Raw genomic sequence first — 13,129 nt, 5'->3', positions numbered from 1 at the left:
ATTTTCTCTATTCATTCAGTGAATGAGAGAGATACTTGTTTTAATCCAGGTTATAAAATAGGTGTTCTACTATGTCAGGACAAGTGTCTTTATTACTGATATCCAAAGGCTATCTTAACCAAAGTATACAGATCATATGCAAAGCATCAATGTTTCTTTGCTTATTAGAGTCACAATGCAATCCTATACACAGTTATTCCCATCTAAGCCCATGGAAACCAGTAGTTTAGACAAGAGTAACTCTTCATAGAATTGTGCTGTCCACTGAAATCCAGTAAGGCAATAAAGTTCTTCCACTGTAAAGTACAGAAAGACAAAGAGCCCCAGGGTATTTGAGAAACACTAGGTTTCATAGTGAGCAGTGCTGTAGGAACTTTATTTGCATTTGACAGTGTAATTTTGGTCAACAATTAACTTTTAATTAACAAATTTTCTTCTTGCTTATCAGATTTCTACCCCCCCCACCCTTTTCACCATAGTCTTCCAAGCGTCTCACACCATTTGTAATGCACTATAATTTGTGTACTAAGTTCCTGGATTGGTAATATTTTCTATTTAAAACAAAGAAACAAATGTGGTTTTGTGTCTACAATAACTCACTCGCTCACATGTGAGTGTTTCTAGTTGCATTGCTTTTGATCATTGCACTAGGATTACAAGCAGGCATCACAGTTACATAGGAAGTGAGCTATCCCATGCCACAAGTTTCATTGGTATGATTTCCTTCCCCTTTCTTGGTGGTTTTCTTTGTTGGCCATTATCATAGTTGGCCTATTTTGAATGGCATACCTGAAGTGATGCAATTGCATTGATATATGTTCTTAGTAGTATGTATGGGGGACCCTCCAAATAGCTACACAGGTACTTACCAAAGCAAGGTAGGCAATCCCAATTTTGTAGCAGTAAAAACAAATAAAAACAGAGGTGAAAAGGCAAGCTAAAGAACAAAGGACAAACCAGTTTGACATGAGGCAACCATGTTAAGCTTGAACACATTTAACAGTGGATGGAGAACCTCATCCCCTGTTCAAAACCTAGCTAATCTTAACTGTGTTCTTTCCAAGCCTAAGCAGTATTCTGTCAATATGTTTGTATATTCCTCATGAAGTGGCCAAAATCCATAAAAATGTACATGGACAACTTGAATGCCACCCAGATTTCAGGGCAAAGGGTACTTAAGCATTTTAACAACAGGATCAAGCTTTAAAAAAGATTAGTAGGCTTTTTATGTCAGCTGCACTAAACCGTATATTTTACAACCTATACTCCTAGAGGTATGGAATATCTGTCTAGGGAAGTCTGAAGTCCATAAGGTTATAAAGATCATTGCCTAGTTGAATTCCAGCGTGCTCTGCATAGAAACAAAGGATGCTATCCTTGGTTTGATAGACCACATCAAGTTTTGTATAACATTGAACACCATGACATGCAAATCATTTTGAGACCCCACTGTGCCAGTAAGAGTAGGTTGGCTCCATTTTGGTGAAAATGTGGTTTGCATAAATATTCTTTATGTCTTCTCTTGGCTAAGAATGAAACATGGTTATTAAATAGTTAAATATAAAAGTCTATATTGTGATACTTTTTGGATTGATTCCGAAAGATTTTGGAAGGTGGAAACCATTTTTTTATGCTTGTCAGAAAGCACCTGATGTTTTGAAGCATCTCTCTCTTTTTTTCCCCTTACAGACGGGCCCAAGGAAGAAATAAACTCTTAGGATTAGAGATTAGTTCCTAAAGAACAGGGTTTGTATGACATAGTAGATAGTGTAGGTATGTTGCGGCAATATTTCCTAGCATAGTTTGAAAAGAAGAAATGCAATAGTTGACGTTGCTCAACCATCAAACTTGAACGACTAAGGAACAAAAGAAGATTGTAATCTTGAATATTTCACAAAATCCAGTTCACCTCCTCTTGATAGTTATTAAATCAGCATTTATCATTAAAAAAACAGAGAGAGAGATTAAAAAATCATTTAGCATGGGTATCTTAACATACAAACATATACCTACGTTCCTGCAAATGCGATCTGGTTGCCTAGTAATTGGATACCGATAGTGCTGTTTCACGGTTTAATAATGTATTTAAAATACAAAGTACAGAAATAAAAATTCTTTTTTTTCCCCTGTTCCAGGTTCTCTGGGAGATGCTAACAAGGGAAGTCCCCTTTAAAGGCTTGGAAGGATTACAAGTAGCTTGGCTTGTAGTAGAAAAAAACGAGGTAAGACTACGTTTCTACATTCAGGTACATAGATCAGAAAACAGTATTGGGGTTTTGCAAAAGACTTTTTCATCTTCTTCAAATTGAAAGTAAGTTCACGCGTATGGAAAGATTAGCAGTAGGAGCTAACACAAAGGGTCAAAGTGATGTTATTCCTCATGAATGGACCCTTTACATCTAATTGTTGCAGCTTCACGTCGTGATGCTGTAGATCAAAAATTGTACAAGTACTGTACTAGTTTCTCAGTCTCAATTGTAAAACCTAGGGGTTTGTTCTTAGTGATGAAAGAAGCCATTGCGTCCAAGGTAGGGGAACAGTTTAACTCCATCTCCTGCGTTTAGGACATCTTTAAACTGGCCGGGAGTTGATATATCTGTAAGAGACCTTCAGCTACTTCAACTTAACTCTCCCAGCAGGAGTCACTATAGTACAAGAAACTGCCACTTAGATGAGGATTTCAAAAATAAAAGAAGAAAAAATAGTTTTAAAAAGAGGGAAATTACAGTTTTGCCACCTACGTTCTCCACTACATTGAAGATGAGCTCCTCACTGGTACTTGGTAAGGCTGTGCCATAGTAGCTAGCTTCCTCATGCGGTGTCTTTCCATTTCAAAGGAACTTCAGTGGCGTAAACACCCTTTGTACCGTGTCCCCAGCCTTGCTTTTCTTCTTCTTCCTACAAATTGAGGCTTTCAGGTAGTTGAACATGTGAGTGTGTATTTGAACACATGGCTCCTTGATATTAGAGGCAGGAAGTACATTTTTTTTTAGGGAAAAAAATATTTAAGGTTGCCACTGTAATGCACACAGGCAAAGTATGGAAATCTTTCCGCAGGCAGTCCAGTAGGTTGGGCGCCATTATAAAAGCAACGAGTTTTATACAGGATATAGCCTCTTTGTTCTTTTATATGGTTTGTTTCCCAAGCTGTTTTAGAATTTTTTTAAAGTGTGAGAATTAAACTATTGTCATGGCATGTTATTGCATTAATGTTCCAGTAGTATTCTGTCTTTTAAAAGTTATGTTTGAGCTTTAAATGGATTGAAATATGTTTGAACCTATGTGGAATGGGTCAACTTTCTTGAGAATGTTCCCTTCATCCAGAGTAGCTTTATACAGGTAACTTCCCATGATATAATGTAATTTTTAAAAATGTAGCAGGGGTCCATGGATCAAGAATTTTGCTTTTGTTTATTTTCCCAATACCATCCCAACCAAGGCAGATGTATGAAAAGGAAATCCTTGACATGTATCTGAATTCCTATTTCAGACGTATGAATCTGCTATATATGTGTAGTGGTATACCATATCTACCATTTAATTTGCTGTTGTACTCTATATGAGTCATTACTGTGGTTAATGTGGGCATGATCCAGCCACAATAAATTACTTTAAATTCCCATTGATTCCAGTGCATGGCTCTCTCTCATAGCAAGAAATGGCTCTTGAAGTGCTTAAGTGTGCCAGAGTATGTGCCATATTTGACTCCGGTGCAGGAGAAACATAAAAATACTATTTGAGGGCATCTATTTTTTAAAAATCAAAATGTTAAAATATAGTTTAAGAGATATCAGAAGTATGCCAATAAACATGGGAGATTGTGCAAGAAAAATTATTAATGGGCTTGATAATGGTCTCATTTTTTTTTTGTCCAGACAATCAGTGTGAACACTTTTTGGCCCGTGTGTTTTTAATCAATTCTTACACTGAAGTTTTGAATGTGATTCAAAAGCAGAGGTGACCATGTTGGTTTTTAATTAAATGTAAATTCAGATTGTAAAATGGCTGCTTTTGCCAATTGAGAAAAACCCTAATGCAATAGTAATATGTCTTGCAGTAACTGAGACCCAACTTCCCTTTAGTTGTAACTCTGCAAGCTGTGTTTAATTTAATCGGCAAAGAGTGTACAATTGAACATTTTATCCCAGGCTGGATTCCTGACTCATAAAATCACCAAAGGGAATGAAAGTTTCTCCTTGCATCCTGTGTTTTGTAGAACAAATGCATTGTGTGGATATGTTGGAGAGACAGTGGGTCTAAAGCAACTTGATAAGCTTTGTGGCTGGAAATTTGAACTCAGATTTCCTCCATCCGTGGCCAGTTATACCATCCTGGCTCTTAAATGAAATATTAGTGATTTCAAAGTAATGCCCTAAGAAGAGTTAACACCTGTCTGTTGCTTATTGACTTCAGTGGAGTTCGAAGGGTGTAACTCTTCTTAGGATTACACTGTTAAAGAGCTTGTATAGATTCCCTCCACCCCTTCCTTTCTCTAAATTTTCTTGGTGCTTGAACGTTTTTGTTTTTTTTTAAACTCCTCCAAGCACAATTTTAAGTAGAAAAGTTCGTATTAGAGATGTCATTATCTAACATCAAATTACCACCAAGAAATGTCACTTTTATTAGAGTATGACACTCTTAGGACCTGCTACCTATATATTACCTGACAAATAACATTCTGTTCAAGTAAGACGGATGTAAGTGATGATTACGTGTCTTTTAGTACCGCAGTTTCCATCTCCTGGAGTAGTGAGGGTTACAGACAAATGCCATTGCTAAACTATCAGATGTATTTTTAGGCAAATGACTTGACCAAGTATCAAGTGTCATTGCCACTTTGTTTATGCCAAATAGACTTCTTGAATATCCTTTTCGTACAGAAGCCCCCCCCTCCATATCTATAGTACTCATTGCAGATCCCATTACTTTGATGTGGTCATCCATTTGTGTGGCTTACTTTGTCTCTTGAAAAGACCAATGCATGTCAAAACAGCTGCAATGCAGCAAGTTGGGTAGACAGATATCTATTAACAGCATAGTATTTTGGATTTCACTGTTTTCCTGTAATTAGTTCATTTTATAAATCTATACAATTTTGCTGGTATTCCTCCCAAACAAACAAAAAGGTTAGTATTGACCTGGTTAACAGTACTACTGAAAAGTTAGTTGTTATATATAATAGCATGTTGTATATAGAAGCATGAAATACAGCTATTGCTTTTGGCACTATATTTGGGGTTTTGTCAGTAGGTATTCCTCTCCTGTTATTTGTTGCCTTTTCAGTCTTCTGTCAATATTTGTAATATACAAGAGCTTTCTTCCATTCTTCTGTAGTTACTTAGACACAAATCATTGTTAGAATACTTAATGAGGCTTATTTATTTATTTAGAAAAAAAATTAATGCTGCTTCTCCAAGAAGCCTCTCAAGGCATCTTACAAAATAAAAACAATAAAAGCATTTCCCCCCCCCCCAAAAAAAACCCCAGACCAATGGATTAACAGAAATGTTTTGGCCTGGCACCTAAAAGAAACAGCGTAGATGGCCTGTGAGCCTCAAGTTGGTGGGCATACCTTTTTGTATGACATGATTTTTAGCTCATGTCCCTCAGTAAGTGAAATATAAAGGGTGATTTATTATTAATTTACATTGATTTCAATGAATTTGGAAAGGTAGGATTGTACTGTACTGCAGGATTGGACAGTCCTGTGCAGGATTGTACTGTGAATTAATTTTTCTAGTCTCAGTGTATACAGTATATAAACACCCTTGTTTCTACTAAAACACTTGCCGTAATCCAGCATACAGTCTTCAAGAGCAAGAGAAAAATAGCTTTGATGCCCCCCCGCCCCGCCCCGCCCGGTATTCTCTTATTTTTATGTGCATGTGTGCGTGGATGCACCTGAAAGTCAGGGCAACCTCTGGTGACTGACCCCCCTACTGGGGGCATGGAGGATATTCAGAGAGGTGGTTGAATAAAGCCTGCCCTTGCCTCCCAGCGCTGGTATTTCAAGGAGGTCTCCCATCCAAGTTCTTGCCAGAGTCGACCCTGCTTAGCTTCTGAGATCTGACAAGATCGGGTTTGCCTGGGCTATCCAGGTCAGGGCATGTGCTTGCTTTCTGAGGAGTAACTGCATCCTCTATGTACCCCAACACGATGTAGAGTAGGGGGTATTCATTCGGCTGTATCCAAGCTGAAAAAATAGCTGGAAGATACCTTATATAGAGGGGGTGTATTTTTGGCTATCAAGCATAACTAATCCTGGATACTCCCGGAAATCGCACTGTGGCAATGCCAGCTCAACAAATCCAAGCCGGGGGAGGGGGTTTGCCAGTCTTCCACAGCCAGTGCATGTACAGATTGCCCAGCAGAACCAATGCATATACAGAGTGGCCAGCAGAACTAGTGGCACTGTGGCAATGCCAGCTCAACAAATCCAAGCAAGAGGGGGTTGCTAGCCTAGCACAGTCAGTGCATGTACAGAGTGGCCAGCGGAACCAATGCCACTGTGGCAATGCCAGCTCAACAAATCCAAGCGGGGGTGGGGGTTTTTTTGCATGCCTAGCACAGCCTTTGAATGTACAGAGTTCCCAGCAGAACCAGTTAATGTACAGAATGCCCAGCAGAACCAGTTCATGTACAATGTGCCCAGCAGAATCAATGCCACTATGGCAGTGCCAGATCAACAAATTCAAGCAAGAGGGAGTTCCAAGCCCAGCATAGCCAGTGCATGTACAGAGTGCCAAGCAGTACCAATGCAGTGTACTAATGCTCAGGAAAACCCAGTGCCTTCCCTTAAATACTTTCTTTTTTCCCCTTCATTGAAAACATTGGAGGATGGGGGCACCTTCTTTGAGCACTCTGTACATGTACTGGTTCTGCTGGGCACTCTGTACGTGTGCTGGCTGTGTTGGGCTTGCAATGCCCCCTGCTTAGATTTGTTGAGCTGGCATTGCCACAGTGGCACTGGTTTGCTGGACACAGTGGCACTGGTTTGCTTGGAAAAATCCTCCCTCCCACCTTCAGTTGCTACTGCAGAGACCTCTCTGGTTTGACATCAGTCCTTGTTTTTTTGCTGTTTCCCCCACACACACCATTGGAAACAATGGAGGATGGGGACACTTTCTTTAGGGGCCATAGAATTGGACCACCTGGTCCAGTCTTTTTGAAACTTAGGGGTCTTTTGAGGAAAGGCACCAGAAACTATGCTGAGAATGTGGTGCCTCTACCTAAAAAACCAACTTTCCCAGACCTCTGGATACCCCCAGATAGATTCACCATTGACTATACTCCCATAGAGTATAATGGAGGCAGAAAAATTCGGGATTTCAAAAAAACACCCTGAATCTGAATACCATAGCAGTAATGGGATTTGGGCTTTTTTTGGGGGGGGAGTCCCGGGGGGTTCAATATCTCCGAATCCGAAAAATCCCTTTTGTTTGTTTGTTTGCACACCCCTACTGTTGAGCAGTGAGATTGATCAGATCTCAGGCTGCTTCTTGATTTCATTTTTTAGAACTTAAAAAAAAAGTTTAAATCAGTTTCAAAAATATTCTAAGTATGGAGTGGAAAAGTAAGTAACTCATTATAAGAACAATCGAATAGGCCTCGTCCAGAGCCCTAATAGAATGTTCACAGTGTGTTGCAGTAGTATTGGGCATTCTTTTGTAGCTTATTTTAGTGATTCCAGGGTATACATAACCTATAGAACTGGTTTAACCACAACCAATGACATGAAAAACAAAAGGAATGTGTGTATTATGAGCAATGATAGCTCTACAATATGGCCTCTGAATTTCTGGGAAACTGTGCAGCTGAAGAGCCATAATTCCCTGAACAGTTTCCAACTCTCTCTCGAGGATAACGACTGCGTTTGCTTCACAATGCCATTCTTGATGATATTTTCAACCTACTTTATCCAAACGTTAGATCAGGATTATTATACACTGACTATGCACTTGCATTCAGATAATGAACATGAATTGGGAAATATTAGAATGTGTACAAAAACTGGTGAGAACTTACGTGACAGGCATAGTAAATAGCAGAGTGAAATCGCTGGAGCCAGTGCAAAGAAGAACACTTGGAATGATTGCATAGATGCTGACATTTAAAAAAAAAAATTGAACAAATGCATCTCTTGGGGGGCAGGGTTCTTGGTACTTGTCTGGGCATGGGCTTTTGCTAATTTCTAGTTCTTGGGTGACTAATTTCTTACATTCATTATAGAGACTGACCATTCCAAGCTGTTGTCCTGGAAGCTTCGCAGAACTGATGCACCAGTGTTGGGAAGCAGACCCAAAGGTATTTATTCTGGTAAAACGTCGTCATTGACAACAACATTTTGATGTTGCATGTGTTAATTCTATTATGTTATGTTAACTTTTTCAAGTGTCCTTAGTAGAACTGATTGCCAAGGTATCTAGAAGGAGGACTTGTTCGAGCAAGGCAAGCAGAGTCAAACTAGACTGACTCAGGGAGATACATGATTGGACCTCCACAGCAGTTCTAACAGTTCATTGCAGCTGTGCGCGATCGCAACGCAGACCAGGGTCATCCAGGTAGAGGAGTCATTGCTTTCATGTTGGCCCAGTTTTTCCTGCTTAAACCTAATCTATCTGTCCAAGTTATTAACCCTGTATGATGATGGGAACCTATCTTTTTTATTTCCAAGACTAGTAACAGCTGCCCTTAGCATGTTGGAAGGATGGAATATAAATATTTAAAATAAACAGCACTGGGGTACAGATTAATTTCAATAGGTGTGGGTGGAGGATTTAAATCTCTTCTGTCCATGAAGCTCTTACCTAAAGCAAGGGTGCACGTGACTACAGTTTTCTTCTTGAAAATACTGGGAAGATGTGATCAAGAAGATGAGAGCATCTTGTCTAGTTTGTCTCTGAATGTTTGGAATTCTTTTTTCAGTTCTGCACATTTTTAGCATACTTGGTTGGTTAATATTCTGTCTTGTTGCAATTAGATTGAATGGGACAAGATGGGTGTCCTCAGTGAAAAGAAAGTCAAAGTAATCTCATCACTGTTACCAATATAATAAACAAGCATTTTGTTTTCCTTTAATATTAGTTAAAGAAGTAAAGCACTGTTCTTTCAGTCAGGTCCAGTGGGGAGGATGGATAATAATCACATCCTTCTCAGAGATTTGTGTCAGCTCAGATCCCCCCCAATAAACTATCTAATAAAATATGCTTTGAGTAGGATTGACATATTGTTTTGTAACAGCAGAGATTCATGGTCTCCTTGGCGGCTTGTTTCTCCCCAAAAGTGGGTGTGAGGTGGGCTCAAAAGCTTGGGTATTGCCTCTCTAAACCTTACAGAAATGGCTCTATATATTTATTTTTAAAAATTAAATGATTCTTGTTGTTCCTACTTACTTCCTATCTTACCTTGATAGAGGTCAACGCAATCAGTCCATTCCCTCTACATTTTTGAATTAAGGCTGAGAGAAAACGGTTTTGGTCAGAATGTGAATCTATGGCTATCTGTTGTAAACATAAAGAGGCCTGACATGATACATAGCTGTGTGGAAGAGAGAATGTTGGTGGAAACTTGGCTCTGGAGATAGGAATACAAAAAAGAGTGTTTTGGGATATGTGCAGAATATACTAAGCAAGCACAATCAGCATCCATTCCCATCACATTAGGGAGGAAAGACCACTGTTTAGAAATGTGTGATTTCCAATGTCTTATTTTAGAAATTGGGTGCTAAAGACCAAATAGGGTTCCTGAAAGGCAGGGAGCTGGACTGATTTAGAGAACGTGCCAGTGTAGTATAAAGATTAGAGTATCAGATTAGGACCGAGGAGACTCGGGTTCAAATCCCATCTCTGTTCTGGAAGATTGCTGCGTGACCTTTGGCCCAGTCACACATGCTAAGCTTAACTAACCTCACAGCGTTGTTGTGAGGATAAAATGGAGGCGAGGAGATCAATGTAAGCAGCTTTGGGTCCCCATTCAGGTGGGGTATAAATGAAGTAAATAAACAGTCAATAAATGGCATTCTTAAAGGCAGAGCTGGATCTAGAAAAAGTGGGAAGGGGCTAAGAAAGCAGAAGAATGGTGGGGTTGGGGGATTTGAGAAAGGGAAAATTGGACAAGTATAAAGTATGGCTAGAATTGACATTTGGGCAAATTGGGGAGAGGACCAAGTATGTTTTTATACAAAAGACATGAGGGGAAACAGCATTTGCAGTGGAATCCTAAACAGAGTTAACATCATCCTAAATCCATTCACTTCACTGCTCTTAGAAGAGTGTAACTCTGCTTAGAATTGCACTGTTAGTTAGGAAATGTTTACAGAGAGAAGAAGATGCTATTTGGACAGGGAAAGTTGAATATGGTGCAGGGAGCCTATTGTTCCTATCCATCTTACTATGGAATTTCTCAGTGTTTGCTTTTGTGTCTCTTACAACTTGTACTGAACATTGCTTTAGCAGACAAGGGCTTGGATTCTAAGCCATGCTTTCCCTTGTCTCCTTCTTCATTCATGGTGGAAGCAGCCCATGAGGGTGTGGCTTAGTGGCAGAGCATCTGCTTGGAATGCAGAAGGTTCCAGGTTCAATTCCCAGCATATCCAGGAGGGATCAGGGTGTAGATGATGTGAAAGACCTCAGCCTGAGACCGTAGAGAGTCTCTGCCACTCTGAGTAGACAATACCAACCTTGATGGATAAAGGGTTGGTATAAAGCAGCTTTATATGTATGCAGGGTGTTTTCTTTTTATTCTGGGTGCTTTTCAGATCATTGGAAGATGCTGGCATTGCATGAGCAGAAGTTCTTCATGCCAGAGGAACACATTTGGAAAATCCACCACTGAAAAGGAGCAGTAGCAATTCTTAGGATCCAAACCTATACGCTAATGTACAATGAAGAGAAGAGAAGAGATTGGATTTATACCCCACCCTTCACTTGGAGTCTCAGTGTGGCTTAAAAACTCCTTTCCCTCCCCCTCCCCACAAGAGACACCCTGTGAGGTGGGTGGGGCTGATAGAACTCTGACACAAACTGCTCTTTCGGGAACAGCTGTGCCAGAGCTTGTGACTGTCCCAAGGCCACATCAGCAGGTGCAAGTGGAGGAGTGGGGAATCAAACCCGGTTCTCCCAGATTAGACACTTAACCACCACACCAAACTGGCTCTCATGATGACAATGATAGCGTCAGTAATGTGCTGTGATCCTTTTACTTCTTTAGCATTCTATTTCTCTCTTATATGCATTTATTTGTGGGACTCCGTTTCATCCTTTCTTTTTGTCTTAGTTGTCTTCTACCTGTTCATGACACCGGGAAAAAACATCCACCGTGTCTTGGGCAGCTCATTGCTTTATTTTGGCATTTTAAAAGATGCACTTACATAAAATATGAAAATATGGGTGGGTATAGGCTTATGCAGAGAAGAGCAAGTAGAGAGTCTCTGCCACTCTGAGTAGACAATACCAACCCTCCTCCTTGCCATTTTCCCGGCATGAAATCATCCCTAGGGGCATTGTGTCCCTTGATGAAACCCACATGTATCCTACGGATATCGTTTTGGCCCTACATGGATCAGTGCAACCTCACTTATACTGAACTTCATTAGCCATTTGTTGCCAAGTTGAAGCAAACCCTTTGGACCTCTTCATAAGCCTTTTGGCTTTTCATCCTCCTAAGTAAGTTGGGTCATTCTCAGCTTGATTGCACCCAAATTTTAGTTTCCTGTTCTTCAGTAGGGGCAGGTAAATGTTCCTTTTCATATTGATTAATAGTTTTTTTTCCCAATAGTGTCAGTTCTTCATTTGTCACTGGTGGTTTTTTAGGTTTGTTTGTCCTGTCTACACATAGTATGGTTTTTATGTGTAATTTGTGTGATAGCTATATATATAGTGTGTACCACACAATAACGGTTGGATCCAAAATACAGAGCAGGACATTCCAGGCCCCCTCTATTGCTCGCTGCACCTCACCAAATGCAGTGTGACAATCTAGAGTTGGAGGGGTAATCAGTAAAAATCCCCCCACCACACACACACACACATCAGTTGCAGTACTCTTTTGTCAGTGGAAAACAAATGTTTTTCCAACCCAAATTATACTTCACTGAGACACAAATAACATTGGAAAAAAGCATATATTTTACAAGAAGAGTTGGATGGAAACTAATATTCCATGGCACAAAAAATAAAGAATGTTTAATTCGATTTGTGTAAGGTAGAAGCAAAATTGAAAGGGGGTTATTAACTGAAAACTCCAGGGATGAGAAATTCTGTCTCTCACTTTTTTATTCCATCTTTGGACCAAAGACTTTAGGGATAACACATGGTCCTCCCCTTCTCTATTTCATCTTTACAGTTCAGTGAGGCCAAGGGAGAGAAACACATCTTGTAAGTTGAATGGCAGACTGTCTTTTATATTAGGGATTTAATGCACTGATTATTGAATGCCCCATTTTGTTGATTGTGCTGACTCACGGTGTGTAATGTGCCTTTGAGTCTAACATAAGTAAATGAATATATTTGAACTTGTATACCATCAATATATTTGTAACCAGTTACTGATAAGAAAACCTGATCTATTACCTGGAGATTAATCGTATTTGTGAATAACTTTCCAGTCAGTCACACAATAACCGCAGTGAAAATTCCATTGAAATTACAGAAGTAAATTTACTAGATCAAGTTTGGAAAACACAAGGTTAAATACCATGATTGGTGAATCTGACAGTGCCACAGTTTGAATTCAAGATAGGATCCCATGATCCTTTCCCCCCCCCACACAAGATTTACCAGCCCAAACATATATCCCTTGAAATTGCCATTGAATCACTAGGTGCCACTGTGGGTGCAAGGGAATTCAGTTTTTGTTTCCCCCCCCCATACCCTCATTCACATTCATCACTGTGAGGTTGTAGCTAGTCATTACCCACATGGGATCCACAGGGAGGCATGAACCACTGAAGCAGGCCATTAGGACTCTCCATTAGGAATCAATTATGGAATTATATCAACAGGTGGAAATGATATAGTGCCAAGAGTGCACCTGCTGTCATGCTGCTCTTTTACGCCAAGCTGATGTGTAGTCAGCTATATGGCACGTCCTGAAATGTGGGTTTCTGCTGAAGTCATTGGAGGAAATATTT

At 39.9% G+C, this 13,129-nt stretch overlaps 1 protein-coding gene across 2 annotated transcripts in view; it reads left to right on the top strand.

The window, feature by feature from the left end:
- Window positions 1-13,129, top strand: part of LOC107107052 (mitogen-activated protein kinase kinase kinase MLT) — a 123,563-nt gene that overhangs the window by 46,366 nt on the left and 64,068 nt on the right. For both annotated transcript variants that reach the window (XM_015407269.1, XM_015407271.1), the window contains exons 8-9: window positions 2,136-2,222; window positions 8,230-8,304. In XM_015407269.1, the coding sequence (XP_015262755.1) occupies window positions 2,136-2,222; window positions 8,230-8,304 (162 nt within the window). The remainder of the gene's footprint in view (window positions 1-2,135; window positions 2,223-8,229; window positions 8,305-13,129) is intronic.

This window comes from Gekko japonicus, unplaced genomic scaffold, assembly GCF_001447785.1.
Source record: "Gekko japonicus isolate JY-2015 unplaced genomic scaffold, Gekko_japonicus_V1.1 scaffold66, whole genome shotgun sequence".
Lineage (NCBI taxonomy): Eukaryota > Metazoa > Chordata > Lepidosauria > Squamata > Gekkonidae > Gekko > Gekko japonicus.
The sequence above is the reverse complement of the archived record's forward strand: the minus strand, read 5'-3'. Positions and strand labels throughout refer to the sequence as shown.